Source organism: Euprymna scolopes, chromosome 5 (genome assembly GCF_053919585.1).
Source record: "Euprymna scolopes isolate OS-2025 chromosome 5, ASM5391958v1, whole genome shotgun sequence".
NCBI classification, from domain to species: Eukaryota; Metazoa; Mollusca; class Cephalopoda; order Sepiida; family Sepiolidae; genus Euprymna; species Euprymna scolopes.
Window position 1 is genome coordinate 173,868,569 of NC_136486.1, and position 26,787 is coordinate 173,895,355.

Here is a 26,787-nt window from a genome sequence, read left to right on the forward strand (position 1 = left end):
GTAAAAATACGAGTCTTAGTGAGAGTTTGTCTTATTACAGAGAGGGATGTTGCAAGGACTCAGAGAGAGAGAGAGAGAGAGAGAGAGAGAGAGAGATTGTTCATTTTAGGAGTGATTCTTATATTTTAAATGTTCATTCCTTGGATGCGTAGAAGAAGAAACCCTTTGAGTGAGGAGACAGTGTTCACTGTTCGGACATTGTGTAGACATGATGATGTTGAGACGTGTATGTAAAGACATTTTATAACACAAATATATAATACAATTTCACTTTACCTTTTTGTAAGAATCATAAGACAAAACGACGTTTTTATAACACACATGATGAGGTTTATTTCTTCACGACCGGCCGTGATTCCATCATCAAGAATTCAAAGTTTCACATTTTTTCTTGAAGTGACGTCTCGCTTCCTAGACGACTGACTCCCTCCGAGTTTCTTCACTGACTCCTTCTAACTAAAGTTTTTCTCTATCCCTAGAACTTTCTATTTTCCGTGACGTCATACACATGTTAAAACATGTGCCTTCTTTCACGTGTTCTGGACATACGTGTCCAAAACTTTTCCTATACTCAGTAACCTATTTTTCCAATATGTTAAAAACATTATCTTATAAGCTGCATTCTTTCAATTTAAAATTTCATAACAAACTTGACTGTTCACATTCTTTCCTTGAAATATTTTATCTATATTCTAAACAAACGTGTGTTTTACATTTTTAACTTCTCACACGTAAACTATTTCTAAACCTAAGTTACGAGGTTCGAATCTCGTCTATTGCTATTTCATTTTCATTTTAACTAATCTCTCTATTTTTATACTTACATGAAAAGGGGACAGGCCTTATCATGTAACAATTTAATTTATTTACAAAGATAAAAATGTCACTAACATAAAATATTTTTGATTTAATTGCATTCTTATACAGACTATCCAAAATTTTCTGAGCGTTTGTCTTTTGTTTTTAAGTAGATTCAGCAGGTTCAGCTTGCCAAATACTAACAAATCTATCAAGCCTGTTTCCTTTGTAGAGCCACTTAACTTCTGTTTGAAATAGCAATTGTTAAATTGTTGATTTCTACCATTTTTTTAAAGAATCAGTTATTCAAAGAATTTGTTTGTATGATAGTTATTCTTAATATAGCTGCATAAACAGATTACTCCATATTGACGCCCAGATTTTTTACTGCCAAGTGCTGTCTATGAATAATGCAGTGTACATGCAGGAAAAACAGTTTCCATTTATGTAACAAAACCTTTAATCCTTTCTGCCATTGATACAACATCATCTGTGCTGATTTCAATCAAATTAGTTAATGGAATATTGCTATCATTCAAATAATTATTTATGTCTGAAAATATATCTGCTTCACTTGATCTCTCTGGCAAACTTTTAAAATTAATATTTCTTCTCTGATGTCATTCTGATGTACAAACCTGAGATATGAAAACAGCAGTGTTTGATTATGAATTTTGTTTCAATTTGTATGAAAAATTTATTTTTTTGAAGAATCTCTAATAACTTATCTTGAACATATTCGGCTATTTCATCTTCCTTTTTCGTTACTTTTGCTCTTGACAGAGGTATGTTTTTAGCATTGCTGCACCTTCTTTGCCAACAAGGTCATTAACACAAACTAGTATACACGGTTTAATCAGTTTTTTCTCCATATGATTGTGGTGTACCTATTTTAGCAATCATTTCTGACATAACATAACTAGGCTTTCATGTTTTAACCTGAGAAGCATTCACTTCCGTGAAGAAGTCAACTAATTTGAGCTTTCAATTTGAACTCAAAATATTTTTACTCTACCAACAAATAATGGATGCTTTGTTTCTGGTGAATCTCTAACATTGCCTTCTTCATGGAATCATTACTCATAACCAAATTCAATACAAACTGGTTTATTGCCATCAACTTGTTGAAAAATTCTAATTAAAAAAAGTCATTACTGTATTGTTTCACTTTTATTTATTTATTTATTTTTGTAGAAGGGACTTTTTTGCTGCCATTTTCTAAAATCAAAATTGCACAATTAAATCATAAAATTCAAAAAATTACAAAATAAAATATCAATAATCAATGAGTAGTCTTCAAAATAATATAATGATACATTTTATTGGACTTAAAATGTTTTAAATAAAAGATATATATATTTTGTGGACCACCAGTGGTCGACATGGACCACGTTGAACATCACTTCTCTAAGTTATAAGTCATAGAACTTACGGTCTTGGAAATGTTGCTAAAAATAGTTGTGGCGTTTGAATTTTTCAGCATCAAAGAAGGATGTTATAATATAATTAGAAAGATTGTTTATAAAGATCGGCAAACGTAATGTGCCCAGAATGCATTCCTTATGCACGCTGGAATTGGTTGTATATGCTTCGGGCTTTTTACGTTACTACTTACTTATCAAAGTAAAAAAAAAATGTCAGGGTTGAGAGGGCATTTTAAGATATTTTTTAGCTAACAAGTTTGTGGGTTCTTATAGAATTCGTTCTTATCGCATTGTTCTATGCAGCTGTTAGTAATGACACCGTTTCTCTGTTCAAGTGCCTACTTCTTAGCCATATCCATGTATTTTCGTGTTTTTCTTCTGTCAGTTTGACAGATCGTTCATATAGCAGCTTCTCTTCGCATGTTGCGTTTATTTAATATTTTCTCGCTGTTTCTTGTAGTCTTGCTTATTTCGGGTCGGTTTTGCAGCAGTTGAAAACTTTTCAATGTTTTATTTATATATTTTGATATATTTTGTATAGAGACATCGATACAGTCTTCTATAGTTATCAGTCGTCTTCCACCTTCTCTTTAAGTAGAGCCGATATTTAAAATCTTTCGGATGGAGTGCATAGTCATTAGTTTATTGGTTCTCTTGGGCAGATGCCTCAGTCTTTCTTTTGCCCAACGTATTTGCATAACCACTGTAAGCTATTTAAGGTATTTTATTCTACAAATGTATATTAGGTTTATTCTGTACAATTTGTCTGTATGATCGAACTATACGTGTTTGTATAATTTCCAGTTGACTACTTAATCCCATATTGTCCCACCTGATTGTATTTTTTGACGGCTGGCTTTAATTAAAATCCAAACTTGAAGACACATGCAATATGTTACTAAAGTTGTAGCAGAAATGATTTGCTCATTATACTGCCCAGAAATCTCTTCGTGGGATATAATATAAGATAGAATAATATTGTTAGAGTTTAGAATACTTTATTAACGTCACCAGTTAGTGGATTAAGATTTCTTGTTTTCTACAACCTCTTTCTGACAAAAGATACATTGCCAGTCTCTTTCTACTCTGTTGTTGTTTCGATTGGAGGTGCCTGACTGAGATGCGATTTCTTGTTTCTATTTTAAGGCATTCACAACAAAATAACTCACTTTTCTCACGTAAACGGGGAACTTTCCCTTCTCCAGACATACGCCAGGTGGTAAACAGAGGATTTTCTCAAGAACTTCCTCTGTGAAACTCATTATCAGCTGACTACTTGTTTACAGACTACAATATCAACAAATACTTTTCATAAATCATCACTATAAGAAATCTCATTTTCTGCATTCCACTCATCACTTTTCAATCCTTTCAGAATATTCTTCATCATTCAACCGACAATATATGTATTATATTAACTTTTATCCTCGAGTGTTCTTTGGTTGTAATAAGCAGTGACTCTTTTCTAGAAAATATTAAGTCATATTGATTTTAATTTACTAGGTTTTAAAAAATCGTCATAATCTAGGAACATTTTCCAGACATTATGTTTCTCAATGTCGACAAAGTTCAAAATTCTCGACGATGTTTGCAAAATGATTAATGCATGCAACGGCCCTGCTGTTTTAACGTCGGCGACCACGGCTCTCCAAATTGTAGCGGCATTGTAATCTCGGGAAGACAAGTAAAGACGGTAGATACCTGTTGCTTTTCCTCAATAAATACAATCGGCGTTTAAACACAAAGAAAACACATGGTGTGTTCTCTTACTCAGTGTGTTTTCTTTTTGGCTCTTAGATTTTCTCTTACCTTTAATGGAGGCAGACCGAGAAAGTGCGGTTATGCCTTCCTTCATCATAAATTCCTAATTTCGCGTGCATGATTTCGAGACAGAACACATGTATAAGAAATGTTAACGATGAATGTCTGACTTGTAAATGTATCTTCCTATTTATTTGTTTCCCTATGACGACAAGTACACGTGATTGGTTTTTAATAATGGCGGATATCGAATCTTTAAAGCAGGAAACCTAAATTAGAAAAAAATCGATACACTCAGACTCCAAAAACATGAATACTATATTTGGATCCTAACCTTATAAGCCCATTATTGTATAATTTACTGCAGAAATACAATAACTATTATTAATCTTGTATCCGATTGATTGAACACAACTTGTTATTTCAACCTTACCTGAAAGTCTGAGTTCATACCTTTCCTATTTGTGATATTGTTTTAATGAATTTGTTTAACAGAATGCGAACGCTATCGTCGAAGTTAGTGTTAACGATGTCAACGACCACGCCCCCGAATTCATTCGATCGACTTTTGAGTTCAGCCTAATGGAAAATGCCACTGATGGTGAAATATTTGGACGAGTGACAGCTGTGGACAGAGACACGGGCGTCAATGGGCATATCACATACAGCCTATTCGGAAAGGGTGCGGAACACTTCGGTATTAAACCTGTAAGTTGAACATCTTTTCATATTATTGAGAAAAAATTCTTGCGGAACTTTTTTTTATTTTGATTTCAAATGATGTATTTCAAAATACGCTTTTGTTATACTGCCCTTACTTTATATATTATTTAAAAGAGCGTCCTACGCCCTCTCTAATCGTTTAAATTCTAATCGTTTTAAAACAATTATGTCTTTTACAGAACGTTGAATGCAAAATGAAAAAAAAGCAAACTTGATCAATTTTCTTATTTCTATTCAAACATCTTGCGATATTAACGAAGCGTTTAGCCGAGAAACCACTACTGAACGCACAGAACAATGGTGGTTTAAGAAATTTCGTGTCGACGACCAGAGTTTTCAAGATGATGAGCGTAGTTGTAGGCCATCGAATGTTAACAACGAACAATTAAGAGCCTTAGTCAAAGCCAATCCACGCACAACTGTTCGAGAACTTGCCTCTGAATTAGATGTAATGTATACGACGATTTCAAGCCAATTGAAAGAGATTGGAAAGACAAAAAAATCTTGATAAATAGGTGCAACACAAATTGAATTTAAACCAAAAGCCGTTATGAAGTGTAATCTGCTGTTTTACGCAACAACAACGACCCGTTTTTCGGATGGGTTGGGACTTCCAATGAAAAGTGTGTTCTTTACGACAACCGGCTATGCTCAGGGCAGTAGCTAGATGCCTAAGAAGCTCCACGACACTTCCGGAAGCCAAAGTTGCACCAAAAACAAGCTAATGATGAGTGTTTGGTGGCCTGCGACTGGTCTCACCAATTACAGTTCTTTGAATACAGGCGAAACCATTATGGCGAAGAAGTACTGTCAACAAATAGATGCAATGCATCAGAAACTTCGACAATAACACCCAGCATTGGTCAATAGAAAGATCCCAATTCCCCTACACGACAATGCCCGAACGCATGTTGCTAAACCATTCTTGCAGAAATTGAACGAATTATGCTCCGAAACTCTACCTTATCCGCCATACTCTCCAGCCTTCTCGCCTACCGGCTACGACTTTTTCAAGCATCTTGAAAACTTACTAGATGAGAAATGCGAAGCGATGTCAAAACCGCCTTCAGAAATTCCATCGCGACCAGACGCAAGATTTTCCGCGAAGACAATTAAAATGTTGTTAATATAAAAGCTAATCTATCCGAAAAGTGACGCACATATAATCACTAACAAAAGTCATAGTTCCTTTTGTAATGCAACCATATTTGGAGTCTATGCTTTTTTTGCTCACTAAGTTCCAGTAAAAAAGAACAACAACCTTTCTTTTATCGACGCTCAATTATAAACTTATGTAGATATGACGTGTAAAAGTTTCAATAAATCTGAGAGTTTCCTAACTTGGGTTACGAAAGCCTTTTTCCGTTACAGAATAGTGTCAGGATTCTTCTTTATTTTAAACGTTATCTTTAAATCAGCTTCACTTATAATCATTTGGAGATTTAAGGTCCGGTAAGTTTGCAGCCCATTTAATGCTACATCCCATACTGCCCACCGAAACAGCCCGCATATAACCGAACGGTGATAAAACAAATAATAAAACTTTGTGGAAAGTCTAGACATAGATTTATGCTATTCGTACCAAAAATGGTTGCATATTGAATTTTATGGCCTATTCATAGGTTGCATTTTTCTGGTGTGTCATGCAATATGGTGCAGTTGGTAAGAAAACAAATTCCTTTTTTTTTACTTAAACTTACATGAGATTTTTTATTTCAATGAATTCTCATTTGAATGTGTTAGCTTAAAATAAAATTTATGGCATAAATACAAACTTGTATATATCTCTGTTAACATATTCTAAAGTAAATTATTCGGAAATAGGAGGAAAATAATTACAAGAAATTTTCTAGTATGAGATTAAGCTTTTAATGGAACAAAACTATCAACAGAAAATTCTGTTAGGCGATCCTGTGTGAACAGACACTGCAAAGTTGCATTCTATTATTTTCTCGTGAAGATGGAACTTTAAATATAAAGACTGCCGCAGCATCCGTTTGTAGTAAACAACGATTGATTAAAAGCGTTATTCGAAACAAATCCATCTAAAAAGCTGCATAAACGAGATTAAGATTTATCTATTAAATAATCTGTCTGTTCTGGACCAAATGAACGGATTAGGTAAACTGAAAAAGCTTAACAAATCGGTGCCCGAGAGAATTCACAAAACCTAACCTTAATCAGTTGGAGTTTCTTTAATACTTTTTTTTTGTATAAATAAAAGAAAACCCTCGATTCTCTTGGTAGTTTATTATGCAGACATAATCAGCCCAGTGGTTCGATTAATATCGTCTTAAAGTTACAAGAAGCATCAAAAGATGAATGCGAATTTTCTGTTTGATGTTTGTATAGAAAAGGATTATCTACCGCATATCGCATAATCCTGGTGAAACAGTGAATGCGCCTTTTAGTAATGATAACGAATATATAAAACAGAAATTGTAGAATGTGTGTGTTGGAGTTTGATAAAGAGAATAAGGATCAATCGCGCTATACTATACGACATACAATCGCAGTCTCAGACATCGTAGTGCGTTAGCATAAAAGTTCGGATATGGAATCCATATTTATACACTCTACTCCAACTTTATATCAGAAGAAAATCCTCACAAATAACGATGTCAACCACATGTTTTCTTAGACTTTGTCGAGTCTAGAAATTTGTAATTTTATGTAACTTAATAAAATAAACCTTTCTGGCAAATGTGTGCTGGTTGATTTAAACTACGATTGACAAAATTTATATTCTGTTTAATGTTACATTCATAATTTAAAGAATATAACGATGCCTCAACAAGCCATTCTGTTAATTTCTCAGGCATCAGTAAAGAATGTGATTGGAGGGTAATACATCTAGAACTATAAACAACTGATTTTATTTCGCTTTATTTCTAGACTAGCTGCTATTAATGGTATTATAAATCTAATTTACCCTGATATTAAGCTATAGTTGAGGTGTAACATACAAATTTAAAAGTCAAAAGGCAAACATTGTCTAATATATAAAATAAAGTTAGCCTATTTGTCGAAGTTAAACAATATCTTTAATCTGACAAATCCATATTCAATTTTGCCTAGACAATTTGTCTTCTATTCTGGCCATCATCTTCTTGTGTACTAAATACTTATTTCGATTCATTTTTTTTTCAAAACATACTTATTTCGACGAGTATGATATTAAGAATAGAAGTAGTTTTCGTTTATAACCTAAACAGCGCTAACTGCTTACAAAATTATCAAAACGAAATGTATACACTGCTTTTTCAGTGTCTGATTTGAAAAACAATTACATTTTTCTTTCATTCATTTATAAACGTGCTCATCTAGCCGATATGTAAATCACTGATATTATTTTATTTTATTTCCGATTTGCATTTTCAGAACGGTGATATCTACGTTAGTCGCATAAGCAATTTGATGGATAAAGAACAAAATGATAATATCATTCTTCAAGTGAAAGCTGTTGATGCCGGACAACCACCCAGTCAAGTGAGTATCTTCGCTGCTTTGCTAAACCATTATTTTCTCTGGCTTTCATTCGATGTTTAAAATTTTAAATGACTTAATACTGCAATGATATTCTTGGAACGACGAAGGCAAAATTAATGATTTTGTTTTTATATCATAAAACACGTATTTCAGATGAACTGAATACCACAGTGCTAATTTGTTTAGATGAGACTTGATTATTCGGATTATTAGGAGTCATTGTTCTCATCAAGAGTGTTATGTTCACAACAAGTGTATCTTATCGAACGTGGGAATCTTTCTGTTGCACTCGGGAATCTGCTTGCTCGCGTGGACCCTTGATGCAGTAGATAGACTATTTGGTAAAATCCAATTGTAAAAGTTACACTCTTCTGGAGGTTGAAGATTCAATCATCAGTGCGAGCGACGCTCAAAAAATAACTGCGAATTACTTAGGAGTTCTATTCAGTCATGACAGGCACGACGAGAGAATGCTACAATGTGGATTAAATAAATGGTTCCTTTCGAAAATCCGTGCAGATTCCCGAGTTCGACAGAATGATTTTCAAGTTCAACAAGATAAATTTGAACAAAGTCGGCGGTTGCATCGACGGAACACTTTGGATGGAGATAACACTTAAGTAAATAACATAAGTCCGAATACGAAAATGATGCTGATATGATAATACGAAAATGATGCTGATATAATCTTCCAAATCTCAAGCACAAAGGAACCAGGTTCATGACGTTTTGGGAATTCTCAAAATCACAAACATTGAATTTTGCATAATGTTTTCAATCTATCAAGCTTAAGCATCAACGTAAATTCGAGCGCGAACCATAATTGATACAAAACTTGATGATTTGAATTGTAATGATATTTCAAAGGTATACTCCATCTTCAGTGTGTTGTTTTGTTTCTTTTTTTCCTTTTCTTCTTTCTTGCCATGTTGTACATTTGGAGAAAGAAACCTGTATAGAGCCGCGCGTTGTATCTGGCGGTTGTATTTTGAAATGTTTGAACTGTGCGTGGGTAACGCGAGAATAACGTCAAGAATGAGATATAACGTTATTGACATTATTCTCGCGTTACCTACGCACAGTTCAAACATTTCAAAATACAGCCGCCAGATACAATCCGCGGCTATATACAGACTTTTTCCCCAAATTTACAGCATGGCAAGGAAGAAGAAAAGGAAAAAATAGAAACAAAGCAACACACTGAAGATGGAGTATACCCCTGAAATATATTTGTGATAAATTTCAAACAAGTAAAACATTTTTTTATTTTCCTAATATTACGTTGTCATTTGGTTTCAAGCGCACTTGATGCGTATTTTATTTTATTCAAAACAAACATGTTTACGATTTAAAGTTTATATATATATATATATATATATATATATATATATATATTCTGTAATTGACAGTTCGAAAACGTAAAAATGAATCATATCAGCTTGCCCAGTCGTTGAAACCGTGCTAATAAAATTAAAATACTTAACTATCAACACATTATAACATGTATTTTTAAACCGAAGATAATAAAAACGTTTACAGCTTTAGCGTCCAAATTTTAAAATGGTTATTTCGATTGTATTTTCATTGCAAGTTCAAATTATTTTCTAACTAAAAAATAAAACAAATATGTTTTTCTAATCTAAAAAAACAACTTGATTAATTTATATATTTGAAAATATTTTTTACCCAAGTTGTGCGTGATTAAAACTTGATAAAAAAAACTGTACGTGTTTCGCGTCCCTAAGTGTTTATATAAAAAAGTATTTATATAAAAAAATATTTGCTTTTTTTAACGATCGAACCCAGCATAGTTTACCTCCTAAAAGAAATGAAAATTTACTTTTGGTTAATGCGTTTCAACGGCATTTAAAGATAATATAGAAGGAAAAATTCCTTTTAAAAATGAAAATTAATCATTTACAGTTGGGGATCATTTTACTATATAAATTTAACATACAATAAGCACCCACTTACTAACCACATAGCGTTAAACGAGAGACAACAAGTTTGCTGGCGGAGGGGGTAGGTCATAAATTCCAAACATTTTAAAAATACGTAAAAACATTTCAAAGCATGTGTAAGTGGAGGACTTTTCATTTTTTTTTTTTCAATTTGCTTTTAAAAAAATTTACCGTTAAATATTACTTAATCAGTTAATTATTATTTCCTAATATTTTTAAGGCTAGTAAGACACATGAAAAATAGGGTGGACCTGTCCAATGCGTACTCTCTCCTTGTATTTTTTATTTTCGTTTTTTCTTTCAATTATTTTTCAACGGATTACATCCCTCTTATATAAAGGATTTTTCATTTAATCTGAGGCAAAGATTTTTATTATAGAATGTATTCCGTATTGTTTCATTGGTCACCATGTGTGTTTTTGCACGCACGTGCATTCAATGCTTGCGCGGGCGCAAAATTGCGTATTGTTTACACTGGTCGTCATGCTTGTTTTCGCGCGCGTCCTTCCTGAGGTTGAAACCCAATTACAGGAGGCTAAACCAGACCTTTTACTTTTAAGTGAAACTGGCATTGGACAGGCTATTTCCCTAGAAGAGTTTGCAATTACAGGATACTCTAACTTAACTTCTAAATCTGACCCCCTAGATCGCCATGGGCATGGAATATGTGCCTATATTAAAGATAGCTTTCCATGTGGGAGGGACATCTCCAGGGAAGATCCTAACTTACCCTATATGTGCTTCCGGGTTGCTTTAGCTCACACTACTGCATTTATATTTACTCTCTATCGCCCCCACAACAGCGGAGTTACTATCTTTCAAAGCATATCTGAGAAAATTGACCAAGTCCTATCTGCTTATCCTTCAGCTAACATTCACGTATGTGGAGACTTCAATGTTCACAACGTCGAATGGTTGACCCACTCAAACAAGACCGATGATGAGGGGAGGTTCTGTCATGATTTCTCCATTGCCTATGACCTCACTCAGATTGTTCAGGAACCCACCCGTGTGCCCGACAATGACGGCCAGTATGCGAGCCTACTAGACCTTTTTCTCACAACTTGCCCTGAACTATGTTCAGTTTCTGTTCTGTCGCCTCTTGGATCTTCCGACCACTCTGTTGTATCAATTAAGATAAAAATGAAATGTAATAAGTCCCCAGACGTACCTCTCCATCGTACAGTATATCGATACACTAAGGCTGACTGGGATAGCTTCCGTACATTTATATCTGATCTACCTCTGCAATCCATGTTTAAAAAGGATGTGTCCTCTATAGTATTAGACCTGGCGGAATGGTTAATTGTAGGTATTGACCATTTCATACCCTCGAAAAAGTTTCAGCAAAAACCTAACAGTCAGCCATGGTCCTCTCCAGAATGTGCCGCTGCCATTGCGCACAGAAATCACTTTTTCCACTGCTTCAAACGTAATAGATGTATGGAAACTAAAGCCGTTTTCAGGACTGCCAGCAACCATTGTAAGAAAGTAATAAGGAACGCAAGAGAGTTGTATGCTCAATCTGTTAAGTCCAAAGTAGCTGAGCAGCGGCTTGGTTCCCACCAGTTTTGGCAAATAGCAAACAGAATCCTGAACAGAAGCGTGTGCTCCATCCCAACTATTATCAATGGACCTGAGGTAATCTCGTCAGCATCAGACAAAGCTAAACTCTTTGTCAAGAACTTTGCAGCTAATTCTACCCTTTGCGACCAAGGCAGCCAACCCCCAATATTTCCTCCTGTATCAGAAAACACGCTATGTGATATACGTGTATCTGTACGTGATGTTGCCAAGCTTATCAAAAACCTTGATTCCAGTAAAGCAACTGGCCCTGACGGTATTCCAATTATAGTACTAAAAAAACTTACACCTGAACTAGCGCCCATACTTACAAAACTGTTTAAACGTTGTCTTAAGGAGAATAGTTTCCCATCTCCCTGGAAAATCTCATCAGTATGCCCTGTATTTAAGAATTCAGGTGTTCGCTCATCCCCCTCTCAGTACAGGCCAATAAGTCTCCTGTGCGTCATGAGTAAGTTGCTAGAATCTGTGTTAAATACTGAAGTAATCAACCATCTCAACAAAAATAACCTTCTTAGTGACACTCAATATGGTTTCCGTTCTGCTAGATCTACAGCAGATGTGCTTACAGTTATATCACATAGGATTAGCAAATCTCTCGACGGTGGCAATCTTTCTAGGGCAATTGCTCTTGACATATCTAAAGCCTTTGATAGGGTATGGCATAAAGGTTTACTTCATAAGATCGCGAGCTATGGTATAGCTGGAAAAGTCTTCTCAATTATTAAATCATTTCTTTCTGATAGGTTCATAAGAGTAGTAGTTGAGGGGCAAAAATCAGAAGCTCACAGTATTAATGCCGGTGTCCCTCAGGGGTCCATCCTGGGCCCAACTCTTTTCCTGATCTACATTAATGATCTTCCAAATCACATCCTTACATCATTTGTAGACATTTATGCTGACGACACTACCATTTATGGTAGCACATCTAAGACAATAAACGACCAAGTTCTCTCCAATTCTCTCTCCTCTGATCTTGAGCACGTAGTACAATGGGGAAAGGAGTGGCTGGTTACTTTTAATGCATCTAAAACCAAGCTTCTCTCCTTACATCATCAACATTCTAATCCACATTTGGCATCAATTGAAATGAATGGCTCTCGTCTTCTGGAGGCCTCAAGTTTTGACAAGCTTCTGGGCTTGACCATTACTCCTGATCTTAAATGGAACACGTACATCAAATCTGTTGCCAAGGCCGCTGGGAAAATGGTGGGATCTTTCTATCGATCCGGTAAATATCTCACTGCTGATGCTATTCTCTATCTATATAAGAGCCAGGTACGTCCAAGGATGGAATACTGTTGCCACATCTGGGCAGGAGCTGCTAGAAAGGACTTGTCCTGCCTTGATAGAGTTCAAAATAGACTTCGTAGCCTCGTAGGAGATGTCCTTTTCTCCTCCTTGCCACCTCTATCTCACAGAAGAGATGTTGCGAGTTTGTCTCTGATGTATCGTTATTTTCATGGAAAGTGTTCGACTGAGCTTAAATCTATGGTCCCCCCTCGCCAAACTTTCACAAGAAACACTCGTCTAGCTGTAAACACTATCAATAATTCCCTCCACTCTTTATCTGTGCCTAAACCTAAACGTAGATTCCATGAACAAAGCTTCTTTCTTAGAACTGCACGCCTGTGGAATTGTCTTCCGTTTTCCTGCTTTCCGGCTGACTACAATATGGTTGTGTTCAAGTCTAAAGTAAATAAGTTCTTGATGAGCCGTTCCATATAAGTTATCAAATTTACCAAATTTTCATTACTAATGATTACTATATTGTCCAATTTCTACTGTACACTCTTTAACCCTTATCCTTGAGTGGCCTCTGGGCCTTGATAATGTGGTGATGCCTTTGTAAAAAACAAAAATATATATATATATATGTGTGTGTGTGTGTGTGTGTGTGTGTGTGTGTGTGTGTGTGTGTGTGTGTGTGTAGGAGCAAACAGTTAATAAAACATGTTAAAAATACTTTGAAAAAGAATTAAAAACATATTCCATCTGAAAAGGAAACACTTGATAAGCGGATAGTCCTTAATAAGCGGAGTTTCGAAGAAATACTTTCCTTCTCATCAGAGGGTAGGAATTAGCAAAATGCGGGATCGTATTTTGAATACAAAAGTATTTGATGAAACAACAAGTTCTTACTTGATAACAAAAAAGTGAAGCAGAGGGTCTAGAAGTGTAAGCCATTTTGAGTTTCAGAAACAGTCCTGAGAGGTGACTTGTTTGTACTAGAAAGTTCCACAGAACAAAATATTCTTACCGTGTCGAAACCCGGGAAAAGAACATGTGAAATTGTTCCAGAAAAGGTTTAATATTTATGAAGCAATTCTGGTTTCTGATTTGTTGGTAGCAGAACGTGAATTAATTTGATTCATCAGTTCTTAGCAGCATCGTTTATAGCTCCAAAATATTGCAACAGAGGGAATATGGTGAAGAAAAAGGTGATTACACCTGACTGGATAGTCTGGTGAAAGATAAATAATCCAATGACGGTAAAATCCAAAAATATAACTTCAAGAAAGTTAATTGAATTTCCATTTGCACAAGTAAGACCCAAGGAAATCCCGTAATTGGAAGATGGTCCAATATAATCCAAAGGCCGAAATACATGGAATAATTCACAAATATGTACAAGGGAAAAGGGGAAAATTTTCAATAATATTAATCAAAGAAAAATGAGATATGCTTTTATCACTGCTGCCGAGACATAGATATAAATAAGAAAGATCAGGGAATAAAAAGGGAAAAAATTAAATGGTGATAGAATTAAATATAAAATAGAAAAACAAATGTCAAAATGACCCAGACAGGAAATGTTAAAAGGCGCGAAAAAATTTTATAGGGCAAAATAATATAGGTCAAGTGAAATGTACAGGTTATTACTTAAGAAAATGTCAACAATAGTTGTTAAAAGACACTAAATAGAAAATAAATAAATAAATAATTTAATAAATAAATAAATAGAAAATAAATAATAAATAAACAATAAATATAAAATAAAAATAAAATATAAAATAAAAAAATAAAAATTATTCAAGGCGGAGGATCGCTGATATCTGAAAATTCAGGAAAAAGTAAGAAAGTAAGTAAATGCATATAGTAAAATATAAGTAAATATACATACAAGATTGTGGGTAGATTGATATATTAGATAGATAGGAATATTTAAAGACGAAAACAGAAATTGCAGATAAAAAACCGGTCAAACAAAGAAGAAATAAAATAAAGGATTATTAAATTATAAAGTATTAAGAAAGTATGTAGAAAAAACGATAACATTAAAGAAAAAATTATATATCTATCTAAAAGGTAAAATAATAACTATGTAATTTAAAAATGGCCATAATTAAATTTGGACTTATGTTTACAGAAAGAGATCAGTTCATTTTTAGAATTATATTGTTACTTTGAGGGGAAGTAATTATAGTTATAGCTTTTGTTGTGCAGAGGTGACATGACTGGATGTGACCTGGAGTATAAGACTTAACTTTTTTTATGATGGTCCATTTGATTGAGAAGGGGGTATTATTAAAGTTAATTTTTTTTAATTAAAGTGGTTATAGAAGTTCCTTGTTTATTATTAGAATTGTTAATTAATGTTGCAGTAGCGCCGATATATGTATGTACTTTATTAAAAGCTCGATGTCTGGTATTAATATTAATTTGCTGATTTGTATTAGCTGAATGGTTTGAATTTTGTTCATAGTGTTCAACAAATGGTGGGACAATGATTGTATGAGGACTATTTCGGAGGGGATAATAAGTGTTGTTAGTGTTAGAATGGCTGTTAGGAGAAATATCATTATTATTATTATTATTATTATTATTATTGCTAGTTGCATGATTGTAGATGGAGGGGATGCTCGGGTAGTGCATTGGATTAGTAACTATATCAGATGGAGGATGGAAAGGAGAATAACTTGAAGACGAAATATTAGTGTCTGTTATGGGAGGATTGCGTGGGAGCTCAGTAATTGTGCAAGAATATATAACATCTTTATGGATGCAATCATTATTGAGTGGGCAAAGATGTTTGTTATTACAATTACAGTTAGTTTTGGGATTAATTGGGAAAGGGATTTTTTGGGCTGATTTAATTTTTTGTTATTAGATGTTAATATTCTTTGTGATAAATTAGGCATTGTAGAATAAGAAATCCTGATTGAATTTTTATTGAAAATAGAACTATATCTGTGTGGGTATTTGAAAGAGTTTTGTACAATGTTGAAGAATTCCTTAGGTATATTAGTTTTGACATTTAGGCTAAATGGAGGATTAAACCAAATATTTTTCTTTCTCCTAATGCGACTGGAAGGGTTAGAGGTATTGCGATTAGTATTTATGTTTGGATTATATATGTAGACTGGTTCATTGTTATTGATAGCGGCAGATCTAGTTATTTGAACTGGTTTCTTACGAGTCATATTGTGTGTGATTACAGATTTTAGGCAGCCTGCAGGATGAGCATAATTGTTGTATTTCATCTTTTCCTTGTGTCATGAGTTCCATAAAGCATTATTGAAGAAAGTAGCATTTTGATTAAAAGTTTTTTATCAGCAGAGAGAGTAGAAATTTTTCTAGAGGCAGATGGTACTATATATTTTATAATTGAGTTGGGGTGGTTAGAAGATTTATGGACGTATAAAAGCGTAAGATTAGGTTTATGATAGGAGCTATGAGTTTCGGTGTTAAGATTAAGTGTAACATCTAGAAAATTTGAAGTTTTTTGTTTGGTTCGATAATTATAGAAAGGCCAAAGTTATTAAAGAAGTTATGTAATTTTTTTAATTGTTTTGTTGTACTCCCTTGGCCTGGTTGTTGTAGTAAAAAGGGCATCGTCTCTATAAAGGCCCCTTGGATATGTTTAAAGTGGTATTTAAGTTCTTTCAGTAAGAAGAGTCCCACTAAATCGGTAACTTCTGCAGAGTCAGAAGTTCCCATCAAAATGTCAAAATTATCAGTGGTGTCCTTTCTAGTCCAAAGCTTATTGTTAAATTGTATAAAGGACTTTCTCGCTAGGATAATTAATTAAATTTCTAAATTAGTTAAGTCAGAATTTTTTTAGCAAAGATGAGAACCTTATTTAAAAGGATCGGAGAAATTGATTGATAATAATTTTGGATGTCAAAGGTTATGAAGTTAAGTAGGCATTTATTTTTAAGGGAGACAAACCAATTAATTACAGAATCTGAATTCAGCCAAAGAGGGAAACTTACTTTTTCTTTAATAGAAGGGATGATTCTATCAAAGATATTTTTGCTTCACTCTCCTAAGTCAGAGTTAGATGGGCAGATCAATCTGATGGAAGGGTTGTCATAGAAATTAGGTTTATGATTCTTGAGGGTGAATCTAGGTGTACCCGGAGAAATTATTTCAGTGAAGTTATGAATATTCATAGAAGTCAGTAAAAGTTTAGCTTCAGAATTAATGGAATCTAAAGCCTTAGGAGGGACTATTTTATAAGATTTATTAAGTTCTTTATACAAAAGATTTTTATGTGTAGGATAGTCAAGTTTATAATAATTTTTTATCTTATCAGCAGGGACGAATATATGTTTATTCTTTTTTAACTTTTTCAGCAAGATTATTTATTTTTCGAGTAACCGGATTATAATAGTGTTTTTGTTTCTTAAATTTAATTTTTTTACTAAATTTAACATGGAATTCTCAAACTCCTCGAGGTAAGGGTTGTATTTGGGGTGGGCAGTGGTTTTTAATCCGTAAAATTTGGCAGCAATTCTTTCGGATTTCTTTTGTTTTCTATGAGAGTTGATAGTGAGCTGATTTGTTAAGATTTATGGGTAAAGTTGGTCTTAAGAGGAAATAGGCGCTTTAAGTTTATTTTTAATGCTTAAGTCATAGTGATAAGCCTTCCACCTTATATATTTTAGGAAAGTGTTCAAAGCGAGAAAACATTTGTGGATATATTCTTGTTGGGTAGGAATAGGGATATTTTTGGCAGACAGAGGAATGTGTTCCTTTTCAAACATATCTGGAGAGAATAAAAAGCTCAACCAAGCGGGAGCTTATAATAAAATAAAAATTACAATTGAATTTACCAAAATGATCCAAGATGGTAAAACTAAAGTATATTGTAAATATTAAAGAATTAATATTTATAAAGTTATCTCAGCCAGATATATATATATATATATATATATGGAAATATTTTTATTCATTTATATTTCTTTTTATCCATATCAATCTTTATTTAAGAAGCTCAATATAATTACAGAGCATATAATAAATATATGACAAAAGTCTATATTCCAAATTTCCTGATGTTGACCATCTTACTATTTAATCCTTTAATTCAGTTGACATTTACACTTCCTGGCAGTATCTGTTTCGTAGCACAAAATCATTCAATTATATCAATCAATTAACCATACATACATATATGTATATACATACACACATACGAGGTACGTTCCGAAATCAATAACCTTTTTTCTATTCCACCCGAATAGATCAAAGAGGATTGTAACTTTCATTGTTATGATGACTGAACTCATGCATTTAAGGCTTAAAAGTCTTATCGCTCTTTTGTAGATATTGATGGTGTAAGATTCTAAGAAATCAATTCTTGTCATGGAGAATCATCAAAAGCAGAGATGCTTCATTGAATTCTTCCATGTTGAAAACATTGAAATGATCAACATTTACAGACGCTGTTGAACGTTTACGTTACCGATGCAGTTAATGTCAGTACAGTTAGGAGATAGTTCTTTTGATTTCAGGGTGGCGACATAGACGTGAATGACAAAGCGTGCTCCGAATTATTACGATTGATGCATCGTTCATCGTTGGCAAAAGTGTCTCGAGAATGTTGGTGATAATGTAGAAAAGAAATGTTGGAGATCAAATGATCGTTTGTTTTAATCATACGACTCCTGTCTTTGCAGTTTTGGAACGTTTGAGATTTTGAGTTAAAAAAAAGGAGGCTTTACTTTTGAAACGACGCTTATACCTTTCCCTGCTTTTACACTAGTTACGCATTATAATAATCCGGTATTTCTATATCTATCTGGGACGTAAAGTTTTTTATGCACGGAGTAAATTTTGAAATTACTCTGGTGGATTTTATTTTTTCGAAATTAGTTTGGATTTTTTTTCGTCTTTTTTATTTTTATTTTTTTTAGAATTCTAACCCTCCACATTTTTCTGTTTCTCTCTTTTTCTTGTTAGCATTTGTTTCTCTTTTTTTTATCTTCTTTTCTTCTTTAGTTTTGAATATTGAAGTGATGACTTTGGATCGCTTGTATTGTTTCTATTAAAATTTACTTAGATGTGATTAACGTTGCTTTTTCAAAGTTCCGTTTTCAAAGTGTCTCTACCGTTTCTGCCACTACTGTCGTATCTACATTCGCTTGTATAGCTCCATGAGAATCACTTTCCCAACGCACTCGTGCCCTTTTTGCATTTATTTTGAACTATTTTCGCTTATATTGTTTCGTCTCTTAGTTTGGAACTCGAGTTACTATAAACTTCCTAAATCGAGGTCTGGCTGGTGCTGTTCTTCTTTGGTTTTCCTTTCAACTCAGACATTTTTCAACCATTTCCTTTCATATTTAAGATACTGGTGGCATCGTTTTATTCTCGTATTTTGTGACCTAGGAAGGTCATATTATTATTTCATCATCATCATTATCATCATCATCATCATTATTATTATTATTATTATTATTATTATTATGATGATGATGATGATAATAATAATAATAAACAATAATAAACAATAATAAGCATTCAAACTTTATTTTTCGAAAGAAATCACATGCATTCAAACATTTTTCCTGAAAATGATTTTAAGTCGAATCGAATTTAGAGATTCTTACGGCATTAATTCGCTTAAATAGAGTCTTAAAGAGTATTTAAATGTACGCCTTTAGAATTTAATTTAATTTGATTTGTTCCCAAAGCGCTTTGTTCTCTTAATTTTGTCAATAAAAATGGTATTTATAAACTGGTAAAGGTTTAATTTTTACATTCTTTGGGTTTTTTTAGTCGTTGATGGTGGGGAAAAGACGTTTTGGTTTTGGCAGCGTAGCTTTTAGAACCCTTTTATTAAATATATAGCCAGATCAGCTATTTACAAAAAAAATCCGTAAACCACTCGACTCCTTTCGTGCTATTTCCGAGCTCGCCAGTTTCAGCCGGTGGCAATTTCTTCCCGAATTGTCTGTATTTTCGACTGAACACCATTAAATCTTTTTGCATCGATTAACGTTTTTGAAGAGATTCGCCTCCCGGACATTCCTCTAAGTTTGATAATGTTTATGATTGGCTGTCCATCGATCTGTCGGGATTGAAATAGATTGTAAACCGTGGGAGCAACTAATACAGTAACTGAATTTTATTGGATTGAATGAAATTGTATCTGTTCAATAGATACGTCATTGGAAATTGAACAAAATATGACTGTAATTAAGAATCTTTACAAAAATCTTTTTCAAACACAAAATTTACAAAATCTATATTCAAGACATCAGAACATGAAGTTGGATGCCCCGCGTGATTATCATTGCGTTTGCGTAAATAGTGGGGAGAAAGAAATGCTTATGGATCCAACTCAATTTCCGATGATCCAGTTATGGCGCAGCTTAATTGATTATTGTTGTTGAGGAAGTCCTCGCTCGTCTCCACGGCGATCGGTGTGAATACAATGATTTCATTATAATTATTCTTTTTGTTAATTATCGGATTTTGTTTATTGCATAGCAGACAGAAATAAATATAGAAAAATCACACCAAAATGAAAATAGAATTTACTCCATTCTAATTACAAAAATATAACGGATAATATGAAAATCTATCCATAAATCAAAGAGTAGTTTTAATGATATACATATATATGAATAAATGTATATACAATCACTCACACACACACACATACACACACACACACATATATATATATATATATATATATATATATATATATATATACACTGCGTGTCAAATTATCAACGAGGTAGCATTTTTTACCAGTTTCAGAAACTTACCGGTAGTTTCGTATCAAAAGCTTCGGAAACGTTGGGAATGCTGAACTGCGCGTACTGTGAAATTTTCGTACTTTTCGGCGCAATGTAAACAACTTGCCATCGTAATTGCTGAATCCACGGTATTTGTCAAATTATTAACAAGGCAGTTTGTTTCGTCAATAAAATGGGTTGTAAAGGTGGTTTGAGTAGTTCTGAAAAGAGTACTATTACAGAACCGGTTGCTAAAGGTAAAACTACCCTCGAAATATTAAAAATGATAGGAAGGTACCATCAAACTTTGAAGAACTTTGTTAAGAACCCTACAAGGTTACGTAAGAGAGCTGATAAAGGTAAATTTAGAGTTGTTTCACGCCGTTCTCTACTCCAAATGAAACGTGAAGTTGTTAAAAACCTTAGGCAGACAAGTCGAGAAGTCTTTGACAAAGCCGGATTAAAGAATGTCTCAAAAAGTACTCGATATCGCCTTCTGAAAGAAGTGGCAAAGTCTGTTAAGCCTGTGACAAAGTCTCTATTAAAGCAACATCACATACAAAACCGATTGAAATGGGCAGAGGGTATCATGAAAACGGATTTTTCCAAAGTTTTGTTCGCGGATGAAGTGCGTGTCACTCTTGATGGCCCAGATGGCTTGAGCAAGGGATGGGTCCTAGATGCGAGACATCGTCATCAGCGTTTAAGGCGCCAACAAGGTGGTGGCAGGAACATGATTTGGGCTAGGATTATCGGAGGTATTTTAGTTGGCCCATGGACAGTCCCTGTAGGCCTAAAAATGACGTCAAATGCTTACATAGCTTTTCTGAAGGAGCACTTTGAACCATGGCTGAAGAAGCAAAGGTTAATGCTCCCTCGCATGCAGCAAACAAAAGCAAAGATTATTTGCAACAACTGGGGTTCTCTGGGCTACAGAAGATGGAGTGGCCTGTGAACTTACCAGATTTTAACCCAATTGAGAATCCTTGGAGTATTATGAAGCGACCTCCCTATGCAAGTGGACGCCAATTTAAGAGCAAAGATGAGTTGTGGGATGTTCTCCAAGAGGTATCGCGAGGAATAACTGTTGAAGAAATCACAAATTTGACTAATTCTGTGGACCAACGTCTTTTACAAGTCATTCATAAAAAAGGATCGCATATCCCCTACTAGTTATGTCAACGTAGAAATTGCTATGTAGTTATTGTGTTTTACGCATTTTTCCTAGTTCATTTAATGTTTGAAAATTATTTCAATAAAAAGTTATGGGTATATGGTGTTTTTCTTAACCTCATTAATAACATGACACACTGAAATCAACAGATATTCCTATCTTCTGCCATAGTTTCGCTAATACTTCTTTAAATACTTTTATTTTCTGACTGGAGTGGCTGAATAGTATTGTAAGCATTTTCTCAATGTTTCATGGATTTTTAATTAATCGTTCCTTAAATATTTAAAAAAAATGTAGACTCGTTAATAATTTGATAAGCAGTATATATATATATATATATATATATATATATATATATATATATATATATAATCGACTCTCCCGTCGATTTCGATGTATGAGGTTCCGCCACAACAATTAAGGTGTTCGGAAATCAACACGGATGATTTGTTTATAGTGATGAAGGCTTTGTGTAGAATCAACCACATTTTATCGTATTACTGCTAATCTTTGTCGGTGCAATTGCTGCCACAAGGCAGAGCATACAGTAGATCGCAGATGTTAAAATCAGTTTCTTTCTCCTAGATGCATGGCTAAACGAAGACTAAGAGTGCATCTCTCTCAGTGAATTAATGCTCCCCTAAGATACCAACTTGGAATTTCCACGCCTCGTAGAAATATATATATATATATATATATATATATATATATATATATATATATATATATATATATGATTACTGCATCTTTCCAGATGATCGCCGTCACATTCAATTCTCCCAATCTCGTCGTCCATGTCATCTCAGAGACTCTGCACTCCCGCCGCAGATTTGGACATCTTGAAGCAGATGTGACTTACAAATTGAGCAATTTCCACCGAGTGCATTCCTCTTTGAGGTTGAATGGTATGCCTATGAACAATCACATGTCTTCTCAAACCAGTAGTAGACTTGCAAACGTTGCTGCACATTAAACAGATCGTTTGGTTCGGACTAATAGGTGCAAAGTTGACCTGAACAGGAGTTTTGAGCGACTTAAAGTGGTTTACGTAACCAGCTTTCACAAGTGTCGCATTTCAAGCTCTGTGTGTCATGGTTAAGATCATCAATTATGATTGATGTGGGCCTGCTTTCTTTTCTCTAGAGCATCACAACTTTCATATGTAGGTAATAGTCAAAATAATAGTCTTTAAACTTGATATATAGGGGATTCAGAACTGTGGAACAAATTAGCTTTAATTTTATCTAATAAAAATAGCTTATAAGCGATCGGAATTGAAACAAAATGAATGAGGCAGGTGTATGTCGACTAAACGTGTATCTTCTAAACTTTTTTTACTTGGGAGCCCGCACTTATTAATGCCAGAATGGGGTTAATAAATGTAAGTCAGTAATTCTTTATCATGTAAATTGGGTAGAATTTTATTATTTATGGAGACGGCTCAACAAGAACTTGTTTAAATACGGTTTGAAGGCTACGATGTTGTATTCAATCAGGAAGCAGGCCAGCGGGACAGTGTTCAACAGCTCTCGCTTATGATTGATGTGGGCCTGCTTTCTTTTCTCTAGAGCATCACAACTTTCACGTACAAGCTTTCGCCACTTCGGCCTTTGCAGAGTAAGTTCTTTCCACATGTCGATGTTGATTTGCAAGACTTTCAAATTATTCTTTGCAGAGTCCCTGACCCTCTTCCTAAGCTTGTGTTGACGACGCTCGCCATTTTCTAGCACCCCGTAAAAATTTGTTTTGGCAGCCTACAATCTTTCATTCGAACCAGGTGGCCCACCCAACGCATATGAGATCTGATTATAAGGGTCTCAACACTAGAGCAACATGCTCTCACAAGGACTCCAGTATCGTGTACTTGTGCTTGCCACTTGATGTTTAAGATACGTCTCAATCATTTTTGGTGAAATCGTTCAAGCCATTTAATTAGCCTTTAATGCAATGTCCATGTCTCCGATGAATACAACAGTGTGGTTAGCCCACAGACCTTGTAAACGCAGATCGTAGTCCTGTCTGTGATGCCATGATCAGACCACACTCTCTTCTCCAACCTTCCAAAAGCTACAGATGCCTTCCGAATTCATCTGGGGATTTCAGTGTCGAAACAGCCATCCCTCGACAGAAAACTACCAAAGTACACAAATGAATCAACTATTCCTAGTAGCACCAAGACGATGATGTTCGGCTCCACGTATGACTGGCTGGTGCAGGAGAGAACACCACCTTTGTTTTAGACAGACTGATCCTCAGACCAAAGACAATGCAGGAGTCAGCAAAGCTATCCATTATATGCTGCATATCAGTCTCAGATATAGAGAAAAGGGTAGGGGCAGGAATATCACCTTGTTTGACACCATTTTCAACTGGGATTTCATCAGACAATTTTCCGTTAAAGGAGACTCGAGCTTTCATGTCCCTGTGCAGTTCCTTGAATATTCTCACAATGGTTGGAGGACACCCTACTTTCTCTAAGATTAACCAGAGAGCATCCCTGCTGACGGTGTCAAATGCTTTGGTTAGATCTACAAACACTTGATATACCGATATTTGTTGTTCACTGCATTTCTCTTGGACTTGCCGGACTGAAAAAATCATATCTATAGTTCCTCTGCTAGACCTAAAACCACTTTGTGACTCTGGAATGGCATTATGACAAACATCTTCCAGTAACGTGCTTAATAGAAGTCGTGCGAAAACTTTCCCAACAGCTTCCAAAAGCGTAATCTCACGTTAACAAACATTCTTCTGTCCCTTTCCTTTAAACAGGGTTACCAAGACATCATCAATCCAATCTTGTGGAACAGGAGCATCTGCCCAGATTTCTTCAATAAAACCAAGAATAGCATTATCAATATTCATACCTCAAATTTTAAGAAGTTCCACCGGAACACCATCAAAACCAGGTTACTTACCACTGCTGACTTGTGCCATAGCCAACTACGCCTCAACCTGACCAGGCAAACGATCCATTCTGAATATATCACATTGTGGTAGGCCATCAATTGCATCAGCATCTACTGCTGAGGGATTGTGAAACACATCAATAAAGTGCTCTTGCCAACTTTTCAAATATATTTTCTGGGTCCTTAATGAAAACAGAACCATCTTTCGACATCAGAGGAAATATTGAAGAGGTAGGAGGACCAAATACTTGACGCAGGAGTCCATAAAATTCCTTCGAATTCTTTGTGTCAAACGCCTTTTGGATCTGTTCCGTTATATTCGTCCACCATTGGTTTTTCATTTTTCTAAGTTCATGTTGCAATGTGGCTTTGACCTCTTTGTATTGTCGCAAACTAGTTGTATGATCAGAATGATCTTCACGAAGTAAAGATTTATAAATTGTCTGTTTATTCATCAGCAACTGATTAATTTCAAGATTGTTGTCATCAAACCAGTCCTCGTTTTTATCCCTCCTGGGGCCAAGAACTTCAGTATCAGCACAATAAACCTGAATCTTGACATTCACCATGTACCATTAAATACAAGATTATCAAGCTTTTCCGTCATACTCTTTTGAACTTCAGGCACAGAGACCCCCCACCGGACTTCAGGCAACTTTAACTTGGCGACATCAATACGGCTAGGCATCTTAACGTCACTATGACGAATTTTCTTACGGATTGATAGATTAAACTTTCCTCTCACCAACTTGTGATCGGTGTCGCATTCAGCATTCCGCATGACACCAACAGTATATGCATCTCGAAGGTCGCGTTTTCGAATTATGATGAAATCAATTAGGTGGCCATGCTTTCATATATTATATATATATATATATATATATATATATATAAAGAGAGAGAGAGAGAGTAAATGAAAGACGACGAATAACAGTTATATATAATTATATCATTAGAACAATAATTACAAAGTTCAGAGGCCATTTCAGAAAAAATAACTATATAGGCTATGGCATTTCGAAACTAAATGCTTCTCATCAGAAGACGAGAGGGGCCAGAATTATACAAAATGCAAATATAGAAACGAACTGGCTTAATGACTTTTAGAAATGAACTGATAATTAAAGAATATGATAATATGATAAAAAATGAATTAAAAGTAAGTACAACATATATAAAAAAATCGGAAGGGTAGTACATATGTATGTATAGTCAAAATAATAGTCTTTAAACTTGATATATAGGGGATTCAGAACTGTGGAACAAATTAGCTTTAATTTTATCTAATAAAAATAGCTTATAAGCGATCGGAATTGAAACAAAATGAATGAGGCAGGTGTATGTCGACTAAACGTGTATCTTCTAAACTTTTTTTACTTGGGAGCCCGCACTTATTAATGCCAGAATGGGGTTAATAAATGTAAGTCAGTAATTGTTTATCATGTAAATTGGGTAGAATTTTATTATTTATGGAGACGGCTCAACAAGAACTTGTTTAAATACGTTTTTTTTTTTTTTTTTTTTTTTTACATTTTCACCCCAAACAAGGCAAATTGCCACTTTGGTGTAGGGGGCTACTATCAGGGGAAACAACTACTGGGGTACTATGTAGGGATTTGGGCAGCAAGGTGTCGGTTCACGTTACACTTGAACTTCCGCACGTCAGTACTGTTGGGGAAGCAGGGACCTGGAATGGAATTCCAGAGTCTTTCGGTTCTGGGGAAGAAACTATTGGAGTAAAAAGATCTTTTACATCTAGGGATCTCTACAGTGTGGGGGTGGGATCTAGTAGCCTGTCGGGTTTGTCGAGGCTGCTCGCGTCGTGGGGGCACAAGTGTCTGCAGTTCGTCAGAGCATTCACCACTAAAATACTTGTAGAAAAGGCAGAGGGATGCAACATTTCGTCGATGGGACAGAGGCTGAAGCTTAGATGCCAGTTCAGGGCCTATCAGGTTTGGGACTCTCTTTTGAACCTTGTCAAGGAGCGAG

The 26,787-nt window shown here is 34.7% G+C and overlaps 1 protein-coding gene across 1 annotated transcript in view; it reads left to right on the plus strand.

Annotated features, from left to right (window-relative positions):
* The window catches only part of LOC145277040 (protocadherin Fat 4-like), a 1,076,063-nt gene that overhangs the window by 490,334 nt on the left and 558,942 nt on the right, over positions 1 to 26,787 (plus strand). The window contains exons 18-19 of the mRNA XM_080128674.1: positions 4,479 to 4,691; positions 8,088 to 8,195. Of these exons, the coding sequence (XP_079984800.1) occupies positions 4,479 to 4,691; positions 8,088 to 8,195 (321 nt within the window). The remainder of the gene's footprint in view (positions 1 to 4,478; positions 4,692 to 8,087; positions 8,196 to 26,787) is intronic.